Source organism: Globicephala melas, chromosome 4, assembly GCF_963455315.2.
Source record: "Globicephala melas chromosome 4, mGloMel1.2, whole genome shotgun sequence".
Taxonomy (NCBI): domain Eukaryota; kingdom Metazoa; phylum Chordata; class Mammalia; order Artiodactyla; family Delphinidae; genus Globicephala; species Globicephala melas.
In genome coordinates, this window is record NC_083317.1 from 59,080,476 (window position 1) to 59,104,187 (window position 23,712).

The window sequence follows — 23,712 nt, forward strand, 5'->3', positions numbered from 1 at the left end:
ATCAGGAAAATATTACCTAAAACAAAAAATAGTTTTTTTTATTTTTTCATCTATGTATGGCAATATTATATAACATTATAATACCCTACTTTTATAATGCCTGTTTTGATGCTATAGGGAGTAATTTGTTGCAATTTCTTTAGAAGATGATTTTTCTACAGAAATATGAAAAATAAAAGTGCACACACCTGGGCTTCCCTGGTGGCGCAGTGGTTGAGAATCTGCCTGCCAATGCAGGGGACACGGGTTCGAGCCCTGGTCTGGGAGGATCCCACATGCCGCGGAGCAACTAGGCCTGTGAGCCACAACTACTGAGCCTGCGCGTCTGGAGCCTGTGCTCCGCAACAAGAGAGGCTGCGTTAGTGAGAGGCCCGTGCACCGCGATGAAGAGTGGCCCCCGCTTGCCACAACTAGAGAAAACCCTCGCACAGAAACGAAGACACAACACAGCAAAAATTAATTAATTAATTAATAAACTCCTACCCCCAACATCTTCTTTAAAAACAAAAAAAGTGCACACACCTTATGCACCTATCAAGTCCTCTTCTAGGAATTTATCCTACTTCCACAAGTGTGCAAAGATATCTATTCATGAGTGCTCACTGTAGCATTGTTGTAATAACAAAACCTAATTAGTGATCAATAAGACACTGGAGATATAAACGGAATAATATGCCTCCATTAAAAACAATCATGTAGGAAAATGTTACTATGACAATGTGAAAACCACATGGGAACAATGATAACAAGAGAAGAGGCCACCCTCTCATATCTAACTAGTGCTTGGAGTGAATGAGGACTTTGTGTTTTTATGGTAGTTTAGGGTTTGTTTGTTTGTTTGTTTTTTTAAATCATGTAGGTCGGTACGTATTGATATAAAAAGACTTCCAAATATATTGTTTAAAAAATTTTAAAGGCTTTAGAACAGTATTTTGAGTTAAAATACATACATGGTAATATATATATCCAGAATGTCTGGATGTTTACAATGAAGTGTTTTCTTTGGAGGAGAGAGACTAGGGGAAGGAGGAAAGCCTCAAAGCCCAATGCAAAGATCAACAAAAAATTAGCCGGCCGGCAGTAGGTCAGGCTACTCTCCAAGTCGTTGGTCCTGTTCATTAACTTTTCTGTAACATTAATTCAAGAATTGCCCTTATCAGTCACTGAACAACCTGGGGAATCGCTCAAAAGACCGTGCGTTAACATTGGTATGCTGTTTGCTGCTAAGGTTTTAGAAGACCATCGTCTTTTAAGCAGGAATATCTTACAGATACTCATTTTGTCATGATACCTGTATCTCCCATTCCAGCAGTGATCGGTTTGAATTGCTCTGAAAAGAAACTTTTGAAATAAGATGTCATTACATAACTTCAATGAAACAACTCGAACACTTGTGCAAACTGTTTTTTTTATTTTATTCTGTAAGAAATCTCTAAAATTTAATGACATTTCCTGCAACTGTAGAGAAGGCTGAATGAAATATGAACAGGCGCTTTTTCAACTACATTTCTCACCAGCCCTTTTCATTGTTGAGAAAGTGTTTTTCCTAGTGATTTGTACAACGTTAACGTCCGTGAGACAACCAGAAACTGTGAAGAGCAAACTGGCCTGAAACCCACCAGAGCTGCACAGGTTTTCTTCTTCATTTGAGCCTCAAGGCTCACACAGCCAGATATGTCTCTTCACCTCTGAAAATCGTTAAACAGCCTCCCCACAGCGACATACAAGTCAAAGGCACAGGTGTCAGGGCTAGAGTGTGAAAGGCACCCAGCGAACTTTTTTCCCCCTGCGAAGTAACACCTGCCCCCGACTCTCTGTACGCGAAGAGCTTAAGCGGGAACCAGCGAGGCCAGCGGAGACTACAATTCCCAGCAGGCGTAACGGGAGCGGGGTCACGCACACGCAGTTCAGACCTTCGGAACGAAGGCCCGAGGCGGGGCTTCTAGGAGAGGAAAATGGCAGCACGCCGGCTGTGGTTTGACGTGGGCTGGCTGTTTGCGATGGGGGCAGAGCTGGGGAGCGGAAGACGAGCTTACTGCACGTCCCAGGCCTTCACGGAGGTTCTACGGCTGCCAAGCAAGCAGCTGACGAAGCTCGTGTTCCCACTGCAAGAACTCGAGCGGCATTTCGTCCCGGGCTCGAGGCCCGACCTTCACCTGAAAATCTTCAACCCAAGCCTGGATGACATCGCGAGGGCGGAGAGCGTCTTCACGGCTTCCTCGCGGAACCGCATCGAGTACCTCAGCTCCGCCGTGCGTCTCGACCACGCCCCGGACCTCCGCCGCCCGGAGGTGAGAACGGCAGCCGGATGTGGGTGCTGAGGACTTGGGCTGGGATTTTGCTGTCGTCTCTTTCTTGTCAGCAGACCGGCGAGATTTACTAGCTTTCTGTGGACGCATATCATTATTATAACAAAGTAAGCAGATATAGTTTTAATTATTTTGGTAGTGAATATAAAAGACTTTAAAAGGCGTTTAAAAACTTAACCATTTATCTTTATTTCTAATTAATTGCAGTAGAGAATACATGCCGAGGCAAATTAGACAAAGTGAAGAAAATGAAAAGTATAGGAGTTTCACAAATGAAGTGATTCTTATCAGTACGTAATTTTCACCCAATCTAAATTTCCTATCGTGGCAAAAAAAATTTATATATAGATGGCAATAATGTATAAGATTTTTTAAAACAACTTAAGTGAAATTCAGTGAGTGTGCATTTTATTCATGTCCTGCAGTTTATTATTTTGTTCTGTCTGTTAAATGAAGGCTCTGACCTCCTTACATACTTGTGATAACGGTACCACTGCACTGAAACTTTTCTGCTAATATATTTAGAACTGCTGTAATAATTTAAGAGTACATAAATCACTTAATGATTTTGAGATAGCATCGATTTTCAATTTTCTAAATTATTGGACTTTTTGTGTAATTGGCTTTTCAATTCAGTTTTATTATCTGTATATTATCATTGGATTTAATCTGGGAGAGCATTTGAAATTTTTGCAGGACCCAAATCAATTCATTCTGAAGGACTGACCCCAGTTTTGCAAAATGTGTAGCATTGCTGGCCCCTGCCCACTAAATGCCACCCAATCCTATTGATAACCAAAAATGCCCTTACAAATTTCTAAAACACCCCAGGGGGCGGTACTGCCCTCATTTAGAAGCACTGATTGGAAATGTACCCTCTTCAATACTGTATTAAAAAGACGAGCCATGTGTATTAATCGTTAATATTAGAAATATTTTGTTGCTTTCTACATTCAGACTAAAGGAGAAAAGCTTAATTGGAACAAGAAAGGTCAAGAGAAAGGAGTAATTATAATGGTGCTATGGTGTACTTTGAGAGTTTGTGGGGAAATGGAGTTCCAAACACAGCCAGTTCTGTTGAAACACGTCTAGTTTGTAACTTCAAAAAAAGCTTTGTAGGGTCTTCCCTGGTGGCGCAGTGGTTGAGAGTCCGCCTGCCGATGCAGGGGACGCGGGTTCGTGCCCCGGTCCGGGAAGATCCCACATGCCGCGGAGCGGCTGGGCCCGTGAGCCATGGCCGCTGAGCCTGCGCGTCCGGAGCCTGTGCTCCGCAACGGGAGAGGCCGCAACAGTGAGAGGGCCGCATACCGCAAAAAAAAAAAAAAAAAAAAAAAAAAAGCTTTATAAATATGGAATTCTTAATAAATGTTGCAGATATTCTTGAGTGTCATAGTGTAACTAAAAGCACAGGTTCTGGATGTAGATGCCCTGAGTTCAGATTCCAGTTTCTTCACTTTCTGGCTGTATAATTTTGGGCCAGTTATTTAACCTCTCTCTACCTCTAGTTTTATCACCTGTAAAATGAGGATACGAATATTATCAGTCTCATGGAGATATTGTAAAAAGTAAATAAGAAAATATGTTAAGTGCTTTTAAAACAGTACCTGCCACATTGAAATCATTTAGTAGATAGTAGCTGTCTATTAGAATTTGAGGTTTGACTAACTATAAGCCACTTTTTATGGTTAGGCAAGACTGAGTAGTATTCACAGATTTTTGCAGCTAATACATTATATAGTAATATATATATAAACTAGTACTCAATTATCTTCTTTTTGCTTGTATAAGGTGTGTTTTATAGGCAGAAGCAATGTTGGAAAATCGTCTCTAATAAAGGCTTTATTTTCACTTGCCCCAGAGGTTGAAGTTAGAGTCTCCAAAAAACCGGTATGTTAAAATTTAAAATATATCTAACTATCTCTGAATTGACTAAGATGAATAATAAATGTTGAGGGGGTAGAAGAAACCATCATTGCTAAGTTCCTAGAAAAGTGATTTCTTTCACACAAGTATTAATGTAAGACATTTCATTAATGCCTGTGTGTTTCTCTGAAGAAAAGGAAGTGTATCTGGAGTTATTTTAGTAGTCTTGCCAGTATCTTGGGGAAATCTTCCTTGGTCCAGTCTTTTCCAAAGAGTTGTTCTAGTGTCATTTTATATTTGCTTCTTTGAGAATGATCATCTGCTTCTACTTTGATTTTAAAGAAAACAGCTTTAAAGTGTATTATTTTTTCCTCCTGTAATCTTTTATACCTTGCTAACTCAAATATATACACCCATCAGGCAATTCCCAGTTTACCCAGGGCCAAATTATGTGCCTAATATCCCAGCCAGCCTGCTGTAGTAGCTTTCTGTCATTTTCTCATTTCCTCTGCTTCCTTCTCAATAATGCAGACTCTACCAATATTTAAGATATCCTCTCCTCAAAACTCACCTCAGTTTTCCTCACCTTATTATCTATCCTTGGCAAAATGTTCACACCAACCCAGTGCTCACTGCCTCTGTTGCCTTGCACTGGAACCCTTCCCTGAGGCTTCACTGGTCTTCTCTTGCTCCACAGTTTTTCCTATGGTTGATTCCCTGATACCATCCCTGACAATTGTAGTCATTTGTTAACCCTCCTAGCTTTACTTCCTCCTGCCCTGCCTCACCAAATACCCCAGCTAAACTCTCACTTCTAGGTAGGGTTGTTCCCTTTCTGCTGGGAGAGGACAATGGAAGAAATGTATTCTTGACATTCCTAATCTGTAATTCTAAAATTATTTTCCTATAGGTAGACACTTAAGCTGCCTGGGAACCTAAGCATCATTTATAAAATCTTTCCTCTGAAAATAATTCTTCTAAGTTCTAAACAATTGACTTTTAAAGTTATTTGTGTTAATCTTTCCTTTTCTGATTAATAATGTCCGTGGACACGAAACCACATGAATAAACCACTTTTTATCATCTTTACATCAGTTTTAGTTGCACATTTTATAGTTGTACATGCTTTTTAAAAAATGCTTAATGAAAGCACTAAACCCAACTAATAAAACATGCAAAACATCTTGATTTTAGGAAAGTTATAGTCTAGGCATAATAAACTATCAGGCTTTGCATCTAGGTGTTATGCAAACTTGTATGACTGATAGTAAGCATTTAATTTAACCTATCTGTGCCATAATTCATTCTTCTTTAAAGTGGAGTTATATTGTTCATCAGAGAATATTGACTAATGCAGTCGTACTATTTAGAACAGTATAACTTTTTCACAGAGAGGGAGCTAATGAAGTAGGAAAGACTCGAAAATATTTTGCCTACGTTATTTCTAATATGGAATCTAAAGTTCTTAAATCATATAGATTCTCTTTAAAAAATGAATTGGAGGGAAGTAGTAGTATCATCTAAGCTTATCTCCAGCCACTTGTCTTCTGTCTTCTTTTCCTGTATCATCATCAGCATAGGGTTATATACAGAATACTTTTATGCTTTTAATAAGTAGTTGTTAATTGAACAGAAAATATTTTGAGTCATGAAATATATAAAGGACATATTTTAAGAAAGCTTTTATTTTTCCATTTACTTTATCAGGGCCACACAAAGAAAATGAATTTTTTCAAAGTTGGAAAATATTTTACATTGGTGGACATGCCAGGTTATGGCTATAGAGCACCTGAAGATTTTGTTGACATGGTAGAAACCTATCTAAAAGAACGAAAGAAGTAAGAAAAACATTTTTCTTATAATTGTTATGTTGAACCCCCCAAAGTTCTCATGACTAGGACATTCTACACATGATGAACACTTCAGTTTTATCAAATGACTTTTTTAGAAAGTCCACTTTATTCCCTTAATATTCTACAATACAGTATTTAGGAGCAAGGTATATACTGCCTGCTTAGTTTTTTCCTGTAAGTTAGCTTAAACTTAATTTCAATTGTTTTCCTAAATTGAGACTATCAATAGTAATTCAGCAGACTTTATTAATTTTTTTATACCAAACTCTAAGCTGGCTGTTTTTAAAAATGAAAAATGTTGGTTAATGTGGTATTTACCAGATTTAAATAAACTTCAGTAAATTCTGATTATCCTTAAAATACTTCTGACATCATAGCCTCTGTAAATACTACCTTTTTTTAATCTCCATAGGTAGTCAAGTAGCAGGTCTATGTTTCAAGCATTGCACAATATATAGAAAAATTAATGTTAACCTTTTGAAGAATAAAAAAGTGTTTACAAGTATCTTGCTTGTTGTAGCTTTACATAGAAACTAAGATAAAATACTTGCAAAAGAAAATGAAAAATATAACGTTTGGTTTCTATTATCTGTTAGTCTTAAAGTAATATTTGAAAATTTAGACATTTTTATGGTAACTTATAGTTCATTGGGTTCCTGTTTCTTTCTCCCACTAGAGTTCAAGCTCTTAGAGGAAGGGGCTCGTTCATCTTTGTATCCAGTTCTAGGCAGAATATCTTATGTTCAATATATGCTATTGAAATAAATTAATATTAATGAATTTAGTTACTGAATGTAAACATTGAGACCTGTTGGACTGTAGGATGGACTTCATAGTGAATTGAGAATTCCTTTTGCTTAAAGAAATTTTTAAATTTTGAATTGATAATTATTCAAAGTAAAATTTCTTAGTATAGTGAAGGTTGGGGGGAAGAAATGAATGAGTATATTTTATATTGCCGTTAATCTTCTTTTCTGCATTCTTATAGTTTGATGAGAACATTTTTGTTAGTGGATAGTGTTGTTGGAATTCAGAAAACAGACAACATTGCCATAGAAATGTGTGAAGAATTTGCATTACCTTATGTGGTAAGTATTTCTTTTGAATCATAGTTGCAATTAGAAATACAAGTTCCCTGTGTGTCTATGTGTGTGTGTGCATGTGCACATGTGTACATCTTTTTAATGAAAGAGTAGGTCTTGCCTCCTCAAAAGATAAAGGAGTACCTTTTAAACAATCTTTTCAATTATCAGCCATTAATATTAAAATAAGTTCTGTGGTACTTTTATTCCTTTTTCCTTCTCCTAGCTTTTAAGTTTTCAAAATTATAGTCAAAGTAGAAGTTTTCTAAACTGTTCATTTAGTGTTCCTAAGTGCATTTCTTTGTTTTTTGCTTTTTTTTTAAATGACAATATAAATATTTGCTAAGACTCATTTGTAGCTCCTTATCAGCATGTTGGCAGATAGTACTTATCAGAATGTAAACAAAACTGCAACTGAAAAATTTGCTAAACTAATCTGGAATTTAAGAACATCAGAAGAATATTGTAGGCTCCAGCACACATAAGTAGGATGTTTATATTCTTAAGGAAAACAAAATTTCTTATGAGAATATATTACCAGTTCTTACTGTTGTTTACCCTAGAATGGAATACAGATTGGTAGGTTGGTATCCACATTTATTTTGCTTTGTAGGTTTTCCAGATAAAATGGCAGTCTTAAAGTTCCTCTCTAAGGAAAAGAGCCCACTGACTATAATTTGGTTTCAAAAAAAAGTCAGAAAACCACTAAAATGTAGTGGTTTTGGAGTTTAATGCAAATCGAACCATGTTACCAGTCAGAAACTTTTCTGTATTCTTGGGGTTATGGAATTCTTGGGGTTTGCAAAAGCCCTGTGAAACATTAGAGATAATTTATGGTTATGAGGAGCCAAAGGATTGATAAACATAGTCTACGTAGTAAAAAAAAAAGAAGCCCAAATATTGTGCAACCGGTTATATTAAGTGACAGTGATAGTACTCCTAATTTGATATCATAGATACCATTTTGTGGAATCATATATTTTTCTCAGTTTTAACTTTAAGGAAATATTAACCTTTCTTCTTTGGAAAAGAAGTTGTGATAGAGAAATTATGTCTCCTTTTAAATATTTGCCTTTATGAAAGAAGACTTTCACTTTCTGCTTCTCACTCTTTTTACCGTTAATATTTTTTTAATTGAAGTATAGTTGATTTACAATCATTAATTTTTTTATAACTGAAAAGCATAAATGATTAATCAGGAAATTTAATTTTATAGAAATTCCCTAGGAAAACCTCTGACAGATACATTAAGCTTTCACTTTTTTTTTTTTTGCGGTACGTGGGCCTCTCACTGTTGTGGCCTCTCCCGTTGCGGAGCACAGGCTCTGGACACACAGGCCCAGTGGCCATGGCTCACGGGCCTAGCTGCTCTGCGGCATGTGAGATCTTCCCAGACCGGGGCACAAACCTGTGTCCCCTGCATCGGCAGGTGGACTCTCAACCACTGCGCCACCAGTGAAGCCCTCAAGCTTTTACTTTTTAATTGATTTTGTAATCATCCATGCATTGACCTTCCTCTAGTATGTATTGATAATTGTCATTGAGTAAGTAAATTATTCAAAGTATTTACTGTTGAACCTAGTAGAATCTAGGCTTACTTGGAATATAACTATATATCGGTATAGCTTGGAATATAACTCTAGTGGCTACAACCTACAACTAGCCTGATTTCTAATTTTTCCTTTAAATTTTACATATAAGGCAGAACAGTTATGTAGTTCAAAAATGATTATAAGTTGGCAGTTTTATATGGATCAACCTAATAATATTCACTTCTGTATCTTAGACCATAAGATATATAGTGATCGTATGAAACATTTGGCATATGGCAATTGCAAACATGGCTCCAGGGTGCTTTTCACTGGTCTTGAATCAAAGATATTATGGCCCTATGTAGTTAAAGCATTGGAAACAGCAAACATATATAGTGTATGCTTTATATATTGCATACATTAACTCATTTAATCTTCTCAGCAACTCCTTTAGGAGGTATTGCTTTTATTTTATAGATGAGGAAACAAGTACAGAGAGATTAAGAAACTTGCATAGGTCACCTAGTTGTTACTGAAATTTGTAACTAAAATGTATAAAACTGTAGAGTAAGAAATAACAGTTGACCCTTGAACAGTGTGGGAGTTAGGGGCGCCAACCCTCCTTGCAGTCACAAATCCAAGTGTAACTTACAGTCACCCCTCCCTATTGGGGGTTCCTCCATATTGGCAGTTCCACATCTGTGGATTTAATCAACCACAGATCGTGTAATATTGTAATATTTACTATTGAAAAAATATGCATATAAGTGGACCTTTGCAATTCAAGCTCATGTTGTTCAAGGGTCACCTGTACTTTATTTCTAATGCTTAAATATTTGTTTTCCTACAGATGGTATTGACAAAAATTGACAAATCTTCCAAGGGACATCTTTTAAAACAAGTCCTTCAGATCCAGAAATTTGTTGACACTAAAACACAAGGATGTTTTCCTCAGTTGTTTCCTGTAAGGTAAGAGTTGAATTGTCTTTATGTACTAACATATAGCTTTATGTACTAACAACCTTTAGTATTAAAACAGTGTATCTGAGGTATCACTTAAAATTAGAGGAGTTTGGAAGACTATGCACTTAGCCATAATTTATTGGTACAACCCATCAACACTTTTTTTCTTCCCTCTATTCTTTCTTTTTTCTGCAGATTCTTGCTAAATCTTCCCTGTAGTATCTTCATGATCTTTCTACCTCAGCCTATTTCAACCCTAGACCACAGTAGAAGTGAAAACTTTTTACTTTTTAAATCACCTAAACAACAGCCATAATAAAGATACTACCATCTCTTTCTCAATTCTAAAGAAAAACAACTCATCTTTATGGTAGAAAGCTCATTCAGGCTGTGAAGGATAAGAATTTTCCTTTTAAAGGACGATGTGCAAAGAAGAAATGCTTCGTATAAGTTAGAATTAAGCATCAGTAGCAGACAGGATGGTTATTTCCTGAGCAGCAATTTTTGAGATATTGGATGTGGTTTAGCAATGAAACATGAGTTTGTCTTTTCAGTGTACAGTTTGGGTACAGTAAGTAACCTATATACTAGCAGAAATGCAGTGCCACTTCCCTGTGATTTTCTGACTCTAACTTCTTTGACACTATTGTAGTTTCTATGAGAAAATAATGAAACCAAGTAACACTTAGTTGTATATGAAACTGTCCTCTAAACAGTCATTCTACTTCCTACAAATCCAGATCACAAATTGTTGGTAATTATGAACATGCCAGTCTAAATCCATCTTCATTCTTTCCTACAAAATGTTTTTCCCCCTTGTCTTACATTCAAGTATTTATCCTGTTCATTTGTCTGTGTCCCATATATACAGTGGAAACTCCTAGGGGCAGGAATGAAATCCTAATTCTTCTTAGAGCCCTGAGCATTGGCATAGAAATATATCTGTTTCTTTTAAACATTTAATAAGAAGGAAGTGAGACTTCCTCTAAAAAGGCAAAACAAACATAAGATGGGCAAATTATGGCCTAACAGCAGCATTTATTGAAAAAAAATGTTTTAGTTGACTGTAAGCTGAGTTAAATAGTATAGTGGGACTGGGGAAAAACTGACAATGTTTTCTTGAGCTACTTTATTAGAATTATAGTGTTCAAAACAAGGGAATGATCAAACAGTAGTCTCACACTGCTATAAGCTGTATGCTACCAGATCAATTGAGCTAGATTGTGGCTTGACATTAAGAACAACTAGAGCTATCTGAAAACAGATGGTCTTGGGGGAGGTTATGTCACTAGATCATTCAAAACACTTAATTGATCCACAAAGTAAGCATCCCTGTTTCACAGATACGATTACAAGTCGGAGAAGTGAAGTGAGTTACAGAGAGGTATTTGCTGAAATAGAAAGAGCATGAAAAAAAAAAAAAAAGCATGGACCTCAGGGTCAGACAGCCATGGTTTTGCATGGTTCCCCTACTTCTTGGCAGTAGCTTTTAGAAAAGCAACTTATTTCATTTTCTGAGTAAAAAAATATGACAGAAGGATTAAATAAAATGCATTGTGACTGATATACACACATTAGCCACATAATAAATGTTAGTTTCTTTCCTTCCCAAAGGTCAGTCGGTGAATGGCAGGGTTAGGCCAACAACCCAAACTATCAGATTCTCAGTACTTTTTAGAGGCGTACCCTTCTTTAGATGTGCCAGCATTTTCTGCTGCATGACCTTGGAATCACTGCCACTGTATCACTAAGTGACTAAGGCACTGCAGAAGCCACACAGCACTCAAGGTCTTAAGAATTGAGACACACGCAGGAGGCTGCTGGCTTTCAAGAACTTCAATGTTCACCATACCACAGTGACAACATACAGGAAGTTGTCAGGTTGTACTCTGTAGTTCTCAAAACCCAATTCAGAAAATAGAGTTATTTATACTGCTTGCTTTTATTTGCTTGACCAAGTCCCAATACATCCCTCCAAAAGAGGATTTGGCCTACTCACAGAATAATTATTATAAAGTAAGTCAGGTTTTATTTCCTTATCTTCCTGTATGATCTTGGTAGGAGAAAGATGGAAGTGTGGGTAGACATGTAGTCCAACAGGGTTTGGCTTTTAAGCCTGCTGGCAAAAGTTAAGTGCTAACCTTCATGTCTGAACTCTGCCCCAGCTGAGTAGAGAAATAAAATTGGTGAAAGACCCCTAAAGATTGATTCTGGGATCAGTCTGTTTTTATAAATGGTATGGAAGAAATATATAAGTAGGCACAATATAATTGTTTCTGTGGTTTTAAAGCAAATGAGAACTGAGTCTTAAGGACAAAGAAAATCATATGAGTTGACAGAAATGTTGCAAATCAGTTCACGGTGCCATAGTGTGTGGACTATCCAACTTGTATCGCTCCTGTAAACTGTACATGTGTAACTTCAGTTATAACTGAGAATCATTATGCACTGTTCTCAAGTAGGCAGCTTTGGTCAAAAAGTCTAAAATGCTGTACTTTATCAAAAAGAGAATTAGCAATACAGCAGAAAATATTTTACCTGTGTTATATACAGGTATACACCATACATGTATCCATAAACGTCATAGTGTCTCCATAAAAGTCCACATATCCCAAGAAACCATGTGTTCATTTCCATGCTGATAAATGGATGAAAGGATATGGATGGATACAGTAAGATAGATCGAATAATAGACACAATAATGGTGATGATTTTTTTTTAAAAATTATGATAAAAGGTCTACATTATCATGGTAATTGAATCTTTGAGACAAAAAGAACAAATTAAAGAAATCAGAATTTTAGTCTGGGAAATAAAAAGCAAAACAGAAGATATTCCAATGGCATTTCTCACAGAAATAGAACTAACAGTCCTAAAAGCTGTGTGGAACCACAGAAGACTGCAAATAGCCAAAGCAACCTTAAGAAAGAACAAAGCTGGAGGCATCACACTTCCTGATTTCAAACTGTGTTACAAAGCTATAGTAATGAAACAGTACGGTATTGGCATAAAAACAGACACATAGGTCAGTGGAACAGAATAGAGAGCCCAGAAATAAACCCATGCATATATGAGCAATTAATTTACAAAGGAGCCAAGAATATACAATGGGGAAAGGACAGTCTCTTCAATAAATGGTGCTGGGAAAATTGGACAGCCACATGCAGAAGAATATGTTAAGACCTGAAACCATAAAACTCCTAGAAGAAAACAGGCCCTAAGTTCCTTGACATCAGTGTAGGTGATCAGTTTTTGGATCTGACTCCAAAAGCAAAGGCAACAAAAGCAAAGATGAGTAAATAGGACTACATTAAACTAAAAGCTTCTGCACAGCAAAGGAAATTATCAACAAAATGAAAAGTCAGCCTACTGAATGGGAGAAAATATTTGCAAGTCATATATCTGATAAGGGGTTAATATCCAAAATATATAAAGAACTCATACAACTCAATAGCAAAAAAAAAAAAAATCGGATTAAAAAATGGGCAGAGGATCTGAATAGACATATTTCCAAAGAGAACATACAGATGGCTAACAGGTATATGAAAAGATCCTCTAATCATCCTCACTAAAGATCCTCACTAATCATTATGGAAATGCAAATCAAAACCACAGTGAGATATTAACTCACATCTGTTAGAATGGCTATTATCAAAAAGACAAGAAATAACAAGTATTGGCAAGGATGTGGAGAAAAGGGAATCCTTGTGCACTATTGGTGGGAATGTAAATTGGTGCAACCACTAAGGAAAACAGTATTAAGATTCCTCAAAAAACTGAAAATAGAACTACCATGTGATCCAGGAATACACTCCTGGATATATATCTGAAGAAAATGAAAACATTAATTCGAAAAGATATATGCACTCCCATGTTTGTTACAGCATTATTTTCAATAGCCAAGATATGGAAACAACCTAAGTGCCCCTCGGTGAATGAATGGATAAAGAAAATGTGGTATTATACAGTTGACCCTTGAACAGTGTTAGCGGTTAGGGGCTCTGACCCTTGGCCCAGTCGAAAATCCAAGTATAACTTATAGTCGACCCACTATATCCACATTTTCTCCGAATCCCTGGATTCAGCCAACCAGGTGTAATGCTGTAGTATTTACCATAGAAAAAATCCACATATAAATGGAATTCAAACCCATGTTGTTGAAGGGTCATTGTGTATACACAACTGGAATACTATTCATTCACAAAAAAGAAGGAAACCTTGCCATTTGCGACAACATGGTTGGGAGAACATTATGCTAAGGGAAATGAGTCAGAGAAAGACAAATACTGTGTGATCTCACTTATATGTGGAATTTAAAACAACAACAAAACAAGCTCATAGATGCAGAGGAGAGATTGGTGGTTGCCAGAGGTAGAGGTTGGGGGTAAGAGAAATGGGTGAAGGTCAGAAGGTACAAACTTCTAGTTCTAAAATAAGCCATGGGGATGATGTATTGTACAGTATGGTGACTACAGTAATACTATATTGCATATTTGAAAGTTGCTAAGAGAGAAGATCTTAAAAGTCCTCATCACAAGAAAAGAAAATATTTTTTAACTATAAATGGTGATGGATATAACTAGACTTATTGTGGTGATCATTTTGCAATATATACAAATATCGAATTGTTGTACCCCTGAAACTAATATAGTGTTATGTGTCAATTATACTGCAATAAAAAACAAAACAAAACAAACAGAAAAACACTTTTAGTCTGGAAAATAAAAGGCAAAACAGTAGATGTGAAATTTTTAGAATCATGAAGGACATAGATCCGATAATGTGGATCTCCAGATTTAGGATACTTCAAGAGGCTGGGGGAAGAGAGGAAAAGTAGGACAGATTAAGACATTCTGTTTCATACATGGAACTCACAAGAGTTTGTAAACAGATTTTTTTTTTTTTTTTTTTTAAGAGTTGGGGTCTCACTATGTTGCCCAGGCTGGAGTGCAATGGCTATTCACAGGCACGATCCCACTACTGATCAGCACGGGAGTTTTGACCTGCTCCGTTTCCGACCTGGGCCAGTTCACCCCTCCTTAGGCAACCTGGTCGTCCCCCACTCCCGGGAGGTCACCATATTGATGCTGAACTTAGTGCGGACAACCGATTGGCATAGCGCACTACAGCCCAGAACTCCTGGGCTCAGGCAATCCTCCTGCCTCAGCCTCCCGAGTAGCTGGGCCTACAGGCGCATGCCACTGCACCTGGCTGTAAACAGATTTTGAGTTAGATGAATTCAGATCTGTTACTACCTCTGAAGTAAGGAAGAAAATGATTTTGCTTTTTTTCTTTTTTTTCCACAGTGCTGTGACCTATTCTGGAATCCATCTCTTGAGATGCTTTATAGCAAATATAACAGGAAATCTGGAGACTAATGGCTTCCAGTTTAGCTGAAGATTCAAAATTGTCTATGCCAACTGAAGTTAAAGACTTAGAATTTCAACATTGTTTTAAATGTTGTGTATCTGTAACTTGCAGGATCACTTCAGCTTTAAAACCTGCATATTCCCAAAGCAAGAATGAATTTGTGCCTGCAGCGGGGGAAAGGTTTATACATGATTGAATTATGCTGTTCATTAGAAGAGATACCAGCCATTTTTCCTGTTTTAACAAACTGACAAACAAGAGCATATAGAGGTCCATAAAATGCAAGTCTATTGCCTACTGTGTAGACAAGGTTTGCCATATTATTTATTGGGTTTTTGTCTTTTAAAGGAATGTCTATTATGTATATTTTATTAAAATATTACAATGGACTAGGTAAAAAAGGGGCTACTTTTCTGCTAAGCACTAATAGATAGGTTGAAGACAAATTCTTATATGTATGGCTATAACTTATCTTTTTTTAGAGACCTTATTTGAATATAAAAAAAATTATTCTTCATAAAATTTGAGTCAGTCCATACTGGAAGTACCAGTTATTTCAGGCTGGGGTCAGTCACCTTCACAGGGTTCAGAATCAGAAGACCAGAATTCAAGTTCCAGTTCTAATATTTATTACATGTTGGACATTGGGCAAATTACTTGAGTTCTCTGAACTTCTTTTGTAACTCTTACCTCAAAAGCTATGAAGATTAAAATGTGAAAAGGACATCTGCATATTCTAAGTATTTGTAAAGCAAAACTAACTCAAGTATATAGCAAAATTCACAGGTAGATTTATCACAGAAAACATCCTGTCATAGAGGAAGTAACATTTTATCTAATGAAAGACCAAAAAGAAGTTTTAGGTGAGAAGGTGATTTGCAAAGGACAAGAGAAAAAAGTTGATTGGACAGTTTATAATTGGTTCATTAAGATGCACAATGGAGGAAGGGAGGAAGATGGCGGAAGAGTAAGACGCGGAGATCACCTTCCTCCCCACAGATACATCAGAAATACGTCTACACGTGGAACTGCTCCTATAGAACACCCACTGAATGCTGGCAGAAGACCTCAGACCTCCCAAAAGGCAAGAGACTCGCCATGTACCTGGGTAGGGCAAAAGAAAAAACAGAAACAAAAGAATAGGGACGGGACCTGCACCAGTGGGAGGGAGCTGTGAAGCAGGAAAGGTTTCCACACACTAGGAAGCCCCTTCATGGGGGGAGACTGCGGGTGGCGGAGGGGGGAAGCTTCGGAGCCGCAGAGGAGAGCGCAGCAACAGGGGTGTGGAGGGCAAAGCGCAGAGATTCCCGCACAGAGGATTGGTGCCGACCGGCACTCACCAGCCCAAGAGGCTTGTCTGCTCACCCACTGGGGCAGGCGGGGGCTGGGAGCTGGGGCTTCGGCTGCAGCCACCAAAAAGCCTGTGTGCAAGCACAGGTCACTATCCACACCTCCCCTCCTGGGAGCCTGTGCAGCCCGCCACTGCCAGAGTCCCGTGATCCAGGGACAGCTTCCCTGGGAGAACACACGGGGCGCATCAGGCTGGTGCAACGTCACGCCGGCCTCTGCCACCACACGCTCACCCCGCATCCATACCCCTTCCTCCCCCCTGTCCTGAGTGAGCTGGAGCCGCCAATTCAGCTGCTCCTTTAACCCCATCCTGTCTGAGCGAAGAACAGACGCCCTCAGGTGACCTACATGCAGAGGTGGGTCCAAATCCAAAGCTGAGCCCCGGGAGCTGTGCGAACAAAGAAGAGAAAGGGAAATTTCTCCCAGCAGCCTTAGAAGCAGTGGATTAAAGCTCCACAATCAACTTGATGTACCCTGCATCTGTGGAATGCCTGAACAGACAACGAATCATCCCAAATTGAGGAGGTGGACTTTGGGAGCAAGATATATTATTTTTTCCCCTTTTCTTCTTTTTGTGAGTGTGTATGTGTATGCTTCTGTGTGAGACTTAGTCTGTATAGCTTTGCTTTCACCATTTGTCCTAGGGTCCTGTCTGTCTGTAGTTTTTTGTTTCTTACTTTAAAAATTTTTTTTATTAATAATTATTTTTTATTTTATTTTTTCTTACTTTCTTTTATTTTATCCCCTCCCTCCCTCCCTCCCTCCCTCCCTTCCTTTCTTTTTTCTCCCTTTTATTCTGAGCTGTGTGGATGAAAGGCTCTTGGTGCTCCAGCCAGGCATCAGGGTGGGACAGCCAACTTCAGGATACTGGTCCACAAGAGACCTCTCAGCTTCACGTAATACCAAATGGTGAAAATCTCCCAGAGATCTCCATCTCAACACCAACAACCAGCTTCACTCAACGACCAGCAAGCTACAGTGCTGGGCACCCTATGCCAAACAACTAGCAAAATAGGAACACAGTCCCATCCATTAGCAGAGAGGCTGCCTAAAATCACAATAAAGCCACAGACGCCCAAAAACACACCACCAGACGTGGACCTGCCCACCAGAAAGACAAGATCCAGCCTCATCCACCAGAACACAGGCACTAGTCCCCTCCACCAGGAAGCCTACACAACCCACTGAACCAACCATAGCCACTGGTGACAGACACCAAAAACAACGGGAACTACGAACCTACAGCCAGTGAAAAGGAGACCCCAAACACAGTAAGATAAGCAAAATGATAAGACAGAAAAAAACACAGCAGATGAAGGAGCAAGGTAAAAACACACCAGACCTAACAAATGAAGAGGAAATAGGCAGTCTACCTGAAAAAGAATTCACAATAATGATAGTAAAGATGATCCAAAATCTTGGAAATAGAATAGAGAAAACACAAGAAACATTTAACAAGAACCTAGAATAACTAAAGAGGAAACAAGCAAGGATGAACAACACAATAAGTGAAATTAAAAATACTCTAGAAGGGATCAATAGCAGAATAACTGAGGCAGAAGAACGGATAAGTGACCTGGAAGATAAAATAGTGGAAATAACTACTGCAGAGCAGAATAAAGAAAAAAGAATGAAAACAACTGCGGACAGTCTCAGAGACCTCTGGGCCAATATTAAATGCACCAACATTTGAATTATGCGGGTCCCAGAAAAAGAAGAGAAAAAGAAAGGGACTGAGAAAACATTAGAACAGACTATAGTTGAAAACTTCTCTAATATGGGAAAGGAAATAGCTAATCAAGTCCTGGAAGCACAGAGAGTCCCATACAGGATAAATCCAAGGATAAAGATGCCAAGACACATATTAATCAAACTATCAAAAATTAAATATTTATGAAAACATTAAAATCAGCAAGGGAAAAACAACAAATAACACACAAGGGAATCCCCATAAGGTTAACAGCTGATCTTTCAGCAGAAACTCTGCAAGCCAGAAGGCAGTGGCAGGACATATTTAAAGTGATGAAGGAGAAGAACCTACAACCAAGATTACCCAGCAAGGATCTCATTCAGATTTGATGGAGAAATTAAAACCTTTACAGACAAGCAAAAGCTGAGAGAGTTCAGCACCACCAAACCAGCTTTACAACAAATGCTAAAGGAACTTCTCTAGGCAGGAAACACAAGAGAAGGAAAAGACCTACAATGACAAACCCAAAACATTTAAGAAAATGGGAATAGGAACATACATATCGATAATTACCTTAAATGTAAATGGACTAAATGCTCCCACCAAAAGACACAGACTGGCTGAATGGATACAAAAACAAGACCCATATATATGCTGTCTATAAGAGACCCACTTCAGACCTAGGGACACATACAGACTGAAAGTAAGGGGATGGACAAAGATATTCCATGCAAATGGAAACTGAAAGAAAGCTGGAGTAGCAATTCTCATATCAGACAAAATAGACTTTAAAATAAAGACTATTAGAAGAGATAAAGAAGGACACTACATAATGATCAAGGGATCGATCCAACAAGAAGATATAACAATTGTAAATATTTATGCACCCAACATAGGAGCACCACAATACATAAGGAAAATACTAACAGCCATAAAAGGGGAAATCGACAGTAACACAGTCATAGTAGGGGACTTTAACACCCCACTTTCACCAATGGACAGATCATCCAAAATGTAAATAAATAAGGAAACACAAGCTTTAAATGATACATTAAACAAGATGGGGGACTTCCCTGGTGGCGCAGTGCTTGGGAGTCCGCCTGCTGATGCAGGGGACATGGGTTCATGCCCCGGTCCAGGAGGATCCCCCATGCCGCGGAGCGGCTGGGCCTGTGAGCCATGGCCGCTGAGCCTGTGCGTCCAGAGCCTGTGCTCTGCAACGGGAGAGGCCACCACAGTGAGAGGCCCGCGTACAGCAAAAAAAAAAACCCCAAAAAACAAAAACAAAAACAAACCAAGATGGACTTAATTGATATTTATAGGACATTCCACCCAAAAACAACAATACACATTTTTCTCAAGTGCTCATGGAACATTCTCCAGGATAGATCATATCTTAGGGCACAAATCAAGCCTTGGTAAATTTAAGAAAATTGAAATCGTATAAAGTATCTTTTCCAACCACAACGCTATGAGACTAGATATCAATTACAGGAAAAGATCTGTAAAAATACAAACACATGGAGGCTAAACAATACACTACTTAATAACCAAGTGATCACTGAAGAAATCAAAGGGGAAATAAAAAAATACCTAGAAACAAATGACAATGGAGACATGACAACCCAAAACCTATGAGATGCAGCAAAAGCAGTGCTAAGAGGGAAGTTTACAGCAATAGAATCCTATCTTAAGAAACAGGAAACATCTCAAATAAACAACCTAACCTTGCACCTAAAGCAATTAGAGAAAGAAGAACAAAAAAACCCCGAAGTTAGTAGAAGGAAAGAAATCATAAAGATCAGACCAGAAATAAATGAAAAAGAAATGAAGGAAACGATAGCAAAGATCATAAAACTAAAAGCTGGTTCTTTGAGAAGATAAAATGGATAAACCATTAGCCAGACTCATCAAGAAAAAAAGGGAGAAGACTCAAATCAATAGAATTAGAAATGAAAAAGACACTGCAGAAATACAAAGGATCTGACACTGCAGAAATACAAAGGATCATGAGCGATTACTACAAGCAACTCTATGCCAATAAAATGGATCATGAGAGATTACTACATGAGAGATTACTACAAGCAACTCTATGCCAATAAAATGGACAACCTGGAAGAAATGGACAAATTCTTAGAAATGCACAACCTGCCGAGACTGAACCAGGAAGAAATAGAAAATATGAACAGACCAATCAGGCACTGAATTGAAACTGTGATTAAAAATCTTGCAACAAACAAAAGCCCAGGACCAGATAGCTTCACAGGCGAATTCTATCAAACATTTAGAGAAGAGCTAACACCTATCCTTCTCAAACTCTTCTAAAATATAGCAGAGGGAGGAACACTCCCAAACTCATTCTATGAGGCCACCATCACCCTGATACCGAAACCAGACAAAGATGTCACAAAGAAAGAAAACTACAGGCCAATATCCCTGATGAACATAGATGCAAAAATCCTCAACAAAATACTAGCAAACATAATCCAACAGCACATTAAAAGGATCATACACCATGATCAAGTGGGGTTTGTTCCAGGAGTGCAAGGATTCTTCAATATACGCAAATCAGTCAACATGATACACCATATTAACAAATTGAAGGAGAAAAACCATATGATCATCTCAATAGATGCTGAGAAAGCTTTCAGCAAAATTCAACACCCATTTATGATTAAAACCCTGCAGAAAGTAGGCATAGAGGGAACTTTCCTCAACATAATAAAGGCCATATATGACAAACCCACAGCCAACATCGTCCTCAATGGTGAAAAACAAACCATTTCCACTAAGATCAGGAACAAGACAAGGTTGTCCACTCTCACCACTCTTATTCAACATAGTTTTGGAAGTTTTAGCGACAGCAATCAGAGAAAAAAAAGAAATGAATCCAAATCAGAAAAGCAGAAGTAAAGCTGTCACTGTTTGCAGATGACATGATACTATACCTAGAGAATCGTAAAGATGCTACCAGAAAGCTACTAGAGCTAATCAATGAATTTGGTAAAGTAGTAGGATACAAAATTAATGCACAGAAATCTCTTGCATTCCCATACACTAATGATGAGAAATCTGAAAGTGAAGTTAAGAAAATGCTCTCCTTTACCATTGCAACAAAAAGAATAAAATTTCTAGGAATAAACCTACCTAAGGAACAAAAGACCTGTATGCAGAAAATTATAAGACACTGATGAAAGAAATTAAAGATTATACAAACAGGTGGAGAGATATACCATGTTCTTGGATTGGAAGAATCACATTGTGAAAATGACTCTACTACCCAAAGCAATCTACAGATTCAATGCAATCCCTATCAAACTACCACTGGCATTTTTCTCAGAACGAGAACAAAAAATTTCACAATTTGTATGGAAACACAAAAGACCCCGAATAGCCAAAGCAATCTTGAGAACAAAAAACGGAGCTGGAGGAATCAGGCTCCCTGACTTCAGACTATACTACAAAGCTACAGTAATCAAGATAGTTTAGTACTGGCAGAAAAACAGAAATATAGATCAATGGAACAGGATAGAAAGCCGAGAGATAAACCCACGCACATATGGTCACCTTATCTTTGATAAAGGAGGCAAGAATATACAGTGGAGAAAGGACAGCCTCTTCAGTAAGTGGTGCTGGGAAAACTGGACAGGTACATGTAAAAGTATGAAATTAGAACACTCCCTGACACCATACACAGAAATAAACTCAAAATGGATTATACACCTAAATGTAAGGGCAGACAGTATCAAACTCTTAAGGAAAACATAGGCAGAACACTATGACATAATTCACAGCAAGATCCTTTTTGACCCACCTCCTAGAGAAATGGAAATAAAAATAAACAATGGGACCTAATGAAACTTCAAAGCTTTTGCACAGCAAGGGAAACCATAAACAAGACGAAAAGACAACCCTCAGAATGGGAGAAGATATTTGCAAATGAAGCAACTGACAAAGGATTAATCTCCAAAATTTACAAGCAGCTCATGCTGCTCAACAACAACAACAAAAAACCCAAACCAAAAATGGGCAGAAGACCTAAATAGACATTTCTCCAAAGAAGATATACAGATTGCCAAGAAACACATGAAAGAATGCTCAACATCATTAATCATTAGAGAAATGCAAATCAAAACTACAATGAGATATCATCTCACACCCATCAGAATGGCCATCATCAAAAAATCTAGAAACAATAAATGCTGGAGAGAGTGTGGAGAAAATGGAACACTCTTGCACTGTTGGTGGGAATGTAAATTTGATACAGCCACTGTGGAGAACAGTATGGAGGTTCCTTAAAAAACTAAAATTAGAACTACCATACAACCCAGCAATCCCACTACTGGGCATATGCCCTGAAAAAACCATAATTCAAAAAGAGTCATGTACCAAAATGTTCATTGCAGCTCTATTTACAATAGCCAGGACATGGAAGCAACCTAAGTCTCCATCATCGGATGAATGGATAAAGAAGATGTGGCACATATATACAATGGAATATTACTCAGCCATAAAAAGAAACAAAATTGAGTTATTTGTAGTGAGGTGGATGGACCTAGAGTCTGTCACACAGAGTGAAGTAAGAAAGAGAAAGACAAATACCGTACGCTAACACATATATATGGAATCTAAAAAAAAAAAAAAAAAAGGTCATGAAGAACCTAGGCGCAAGACGGGAATAAAGACACAGACCTACAAGAGAATGGACTTGAGGATACGGGGAGGGGGAAGGGTAATCTGGCACAGAGTGGGAGAGTTGCATGGACATATATACACTACCAAACATAAAATAGATAGCTAGTGGGAAGCAGCCGCATAGCACAGGGAGATCAGCTCGGTGCTTTCTGACCACCTAGAGGGGTGGGATAGGGAGGGTGGGATGGAGGGAGATGCAAGAGGGAAGAGATATGGGAACATGTGTATATGTATAACTGATTCACTTTGTTATAAAAAAGAAACTAACACAGCATTGTAAAGCAATTATACTCCAATAAAGATGTTAAAAAAAAAAGATTCAGAATGGAAAGACAAAGCCTTACTTTGAACTAATGTTAATGGAAAATATTTTTATGAAGATGCTACTGACCTATTCATATAAGTGGCTTAGCTTTTCAAAGTGAAGCTGAATATTATAATGTTACAGCAATAGCACTGGATAAAAAATTAACTCTGTAGAACAGCTTTGTGACTTCTTTTAGAAAATTCAATTCTGGATATGTTTTCAGTTTTATAGTTAGTTGTGGTGGTTTATTCTAATCAGCAGTGATTTAAGATTAAAAAAAAAAAAAAAAACTTTTAAGGGCTTCCCTGGTGGTGCAGTGGTTAAGAATCTGCCTGCCAATGCAGGGTACACGGGTTTGAGCCCTGGTCCGGGAAGATCCCACCTGCCGCGGAGCAGCTAAACCCGTGCACCACTACTACTGAAGCCCATGTGCCTAGAGCCCGTGCTCCACAACTAGAGAAAGCCTGCAAGCAACAACGAAGACTGAATTCAGCCAAAAATAAATTTTTAAAGTAACTTTTAATATAGGCATTCACCGAGTAAAATATGTAACAACAGAATTTGTTAAAAGTCATCTTTCTACCTGCCAGTGTTTTTTTTACTGCTTGTCTTAGCCTTGGTTCTGGTTCTCCTAAAAGCACGGCCCAAGACAAAAGCTTGCATCCAGTAGTTTACTGGGGATGTGATCCCAGCGAACA

At 38.0% G+C, this 23,712-nt stretch overlaps 2 protein-coding genes across 2 annotated transcripts in view; one reads left to right on the plus strand and one right to left on the minus strand.

The window, feature by feature from the left end:
* Window positions 1-23,712, minus strand: part of NEPRO (nucleolus and neural progenitor protein) — an 86,507-nt gene that overhangs the window by 48,791 nt on the left and 14,004 nt on the right. The window lies entirely within an intron of this gene.
* Window positions 1,928-22,867, plus strand: GTPBP8 (GTP binding protein 8). Its single transcript, XM_030836790.2, has 6 exons — window positions 1,928-2,291; window positions 4,098-4,196; window positions 5,880-6,010; window positions 7,014-7,113; window positions 9,490-9,608; window positions 14,909-22,867. Exons 1-6 carry the CDS (start codon window positions 1,956-1,958, stop codon window positions 14,997-14,999), a joined length of 876 nt encoding a protein of 291 aa, XP_030692650.1. The 5' UTR covers window positions 1,928-1,955; the 3' UTR covers window positions 15,000-22,867.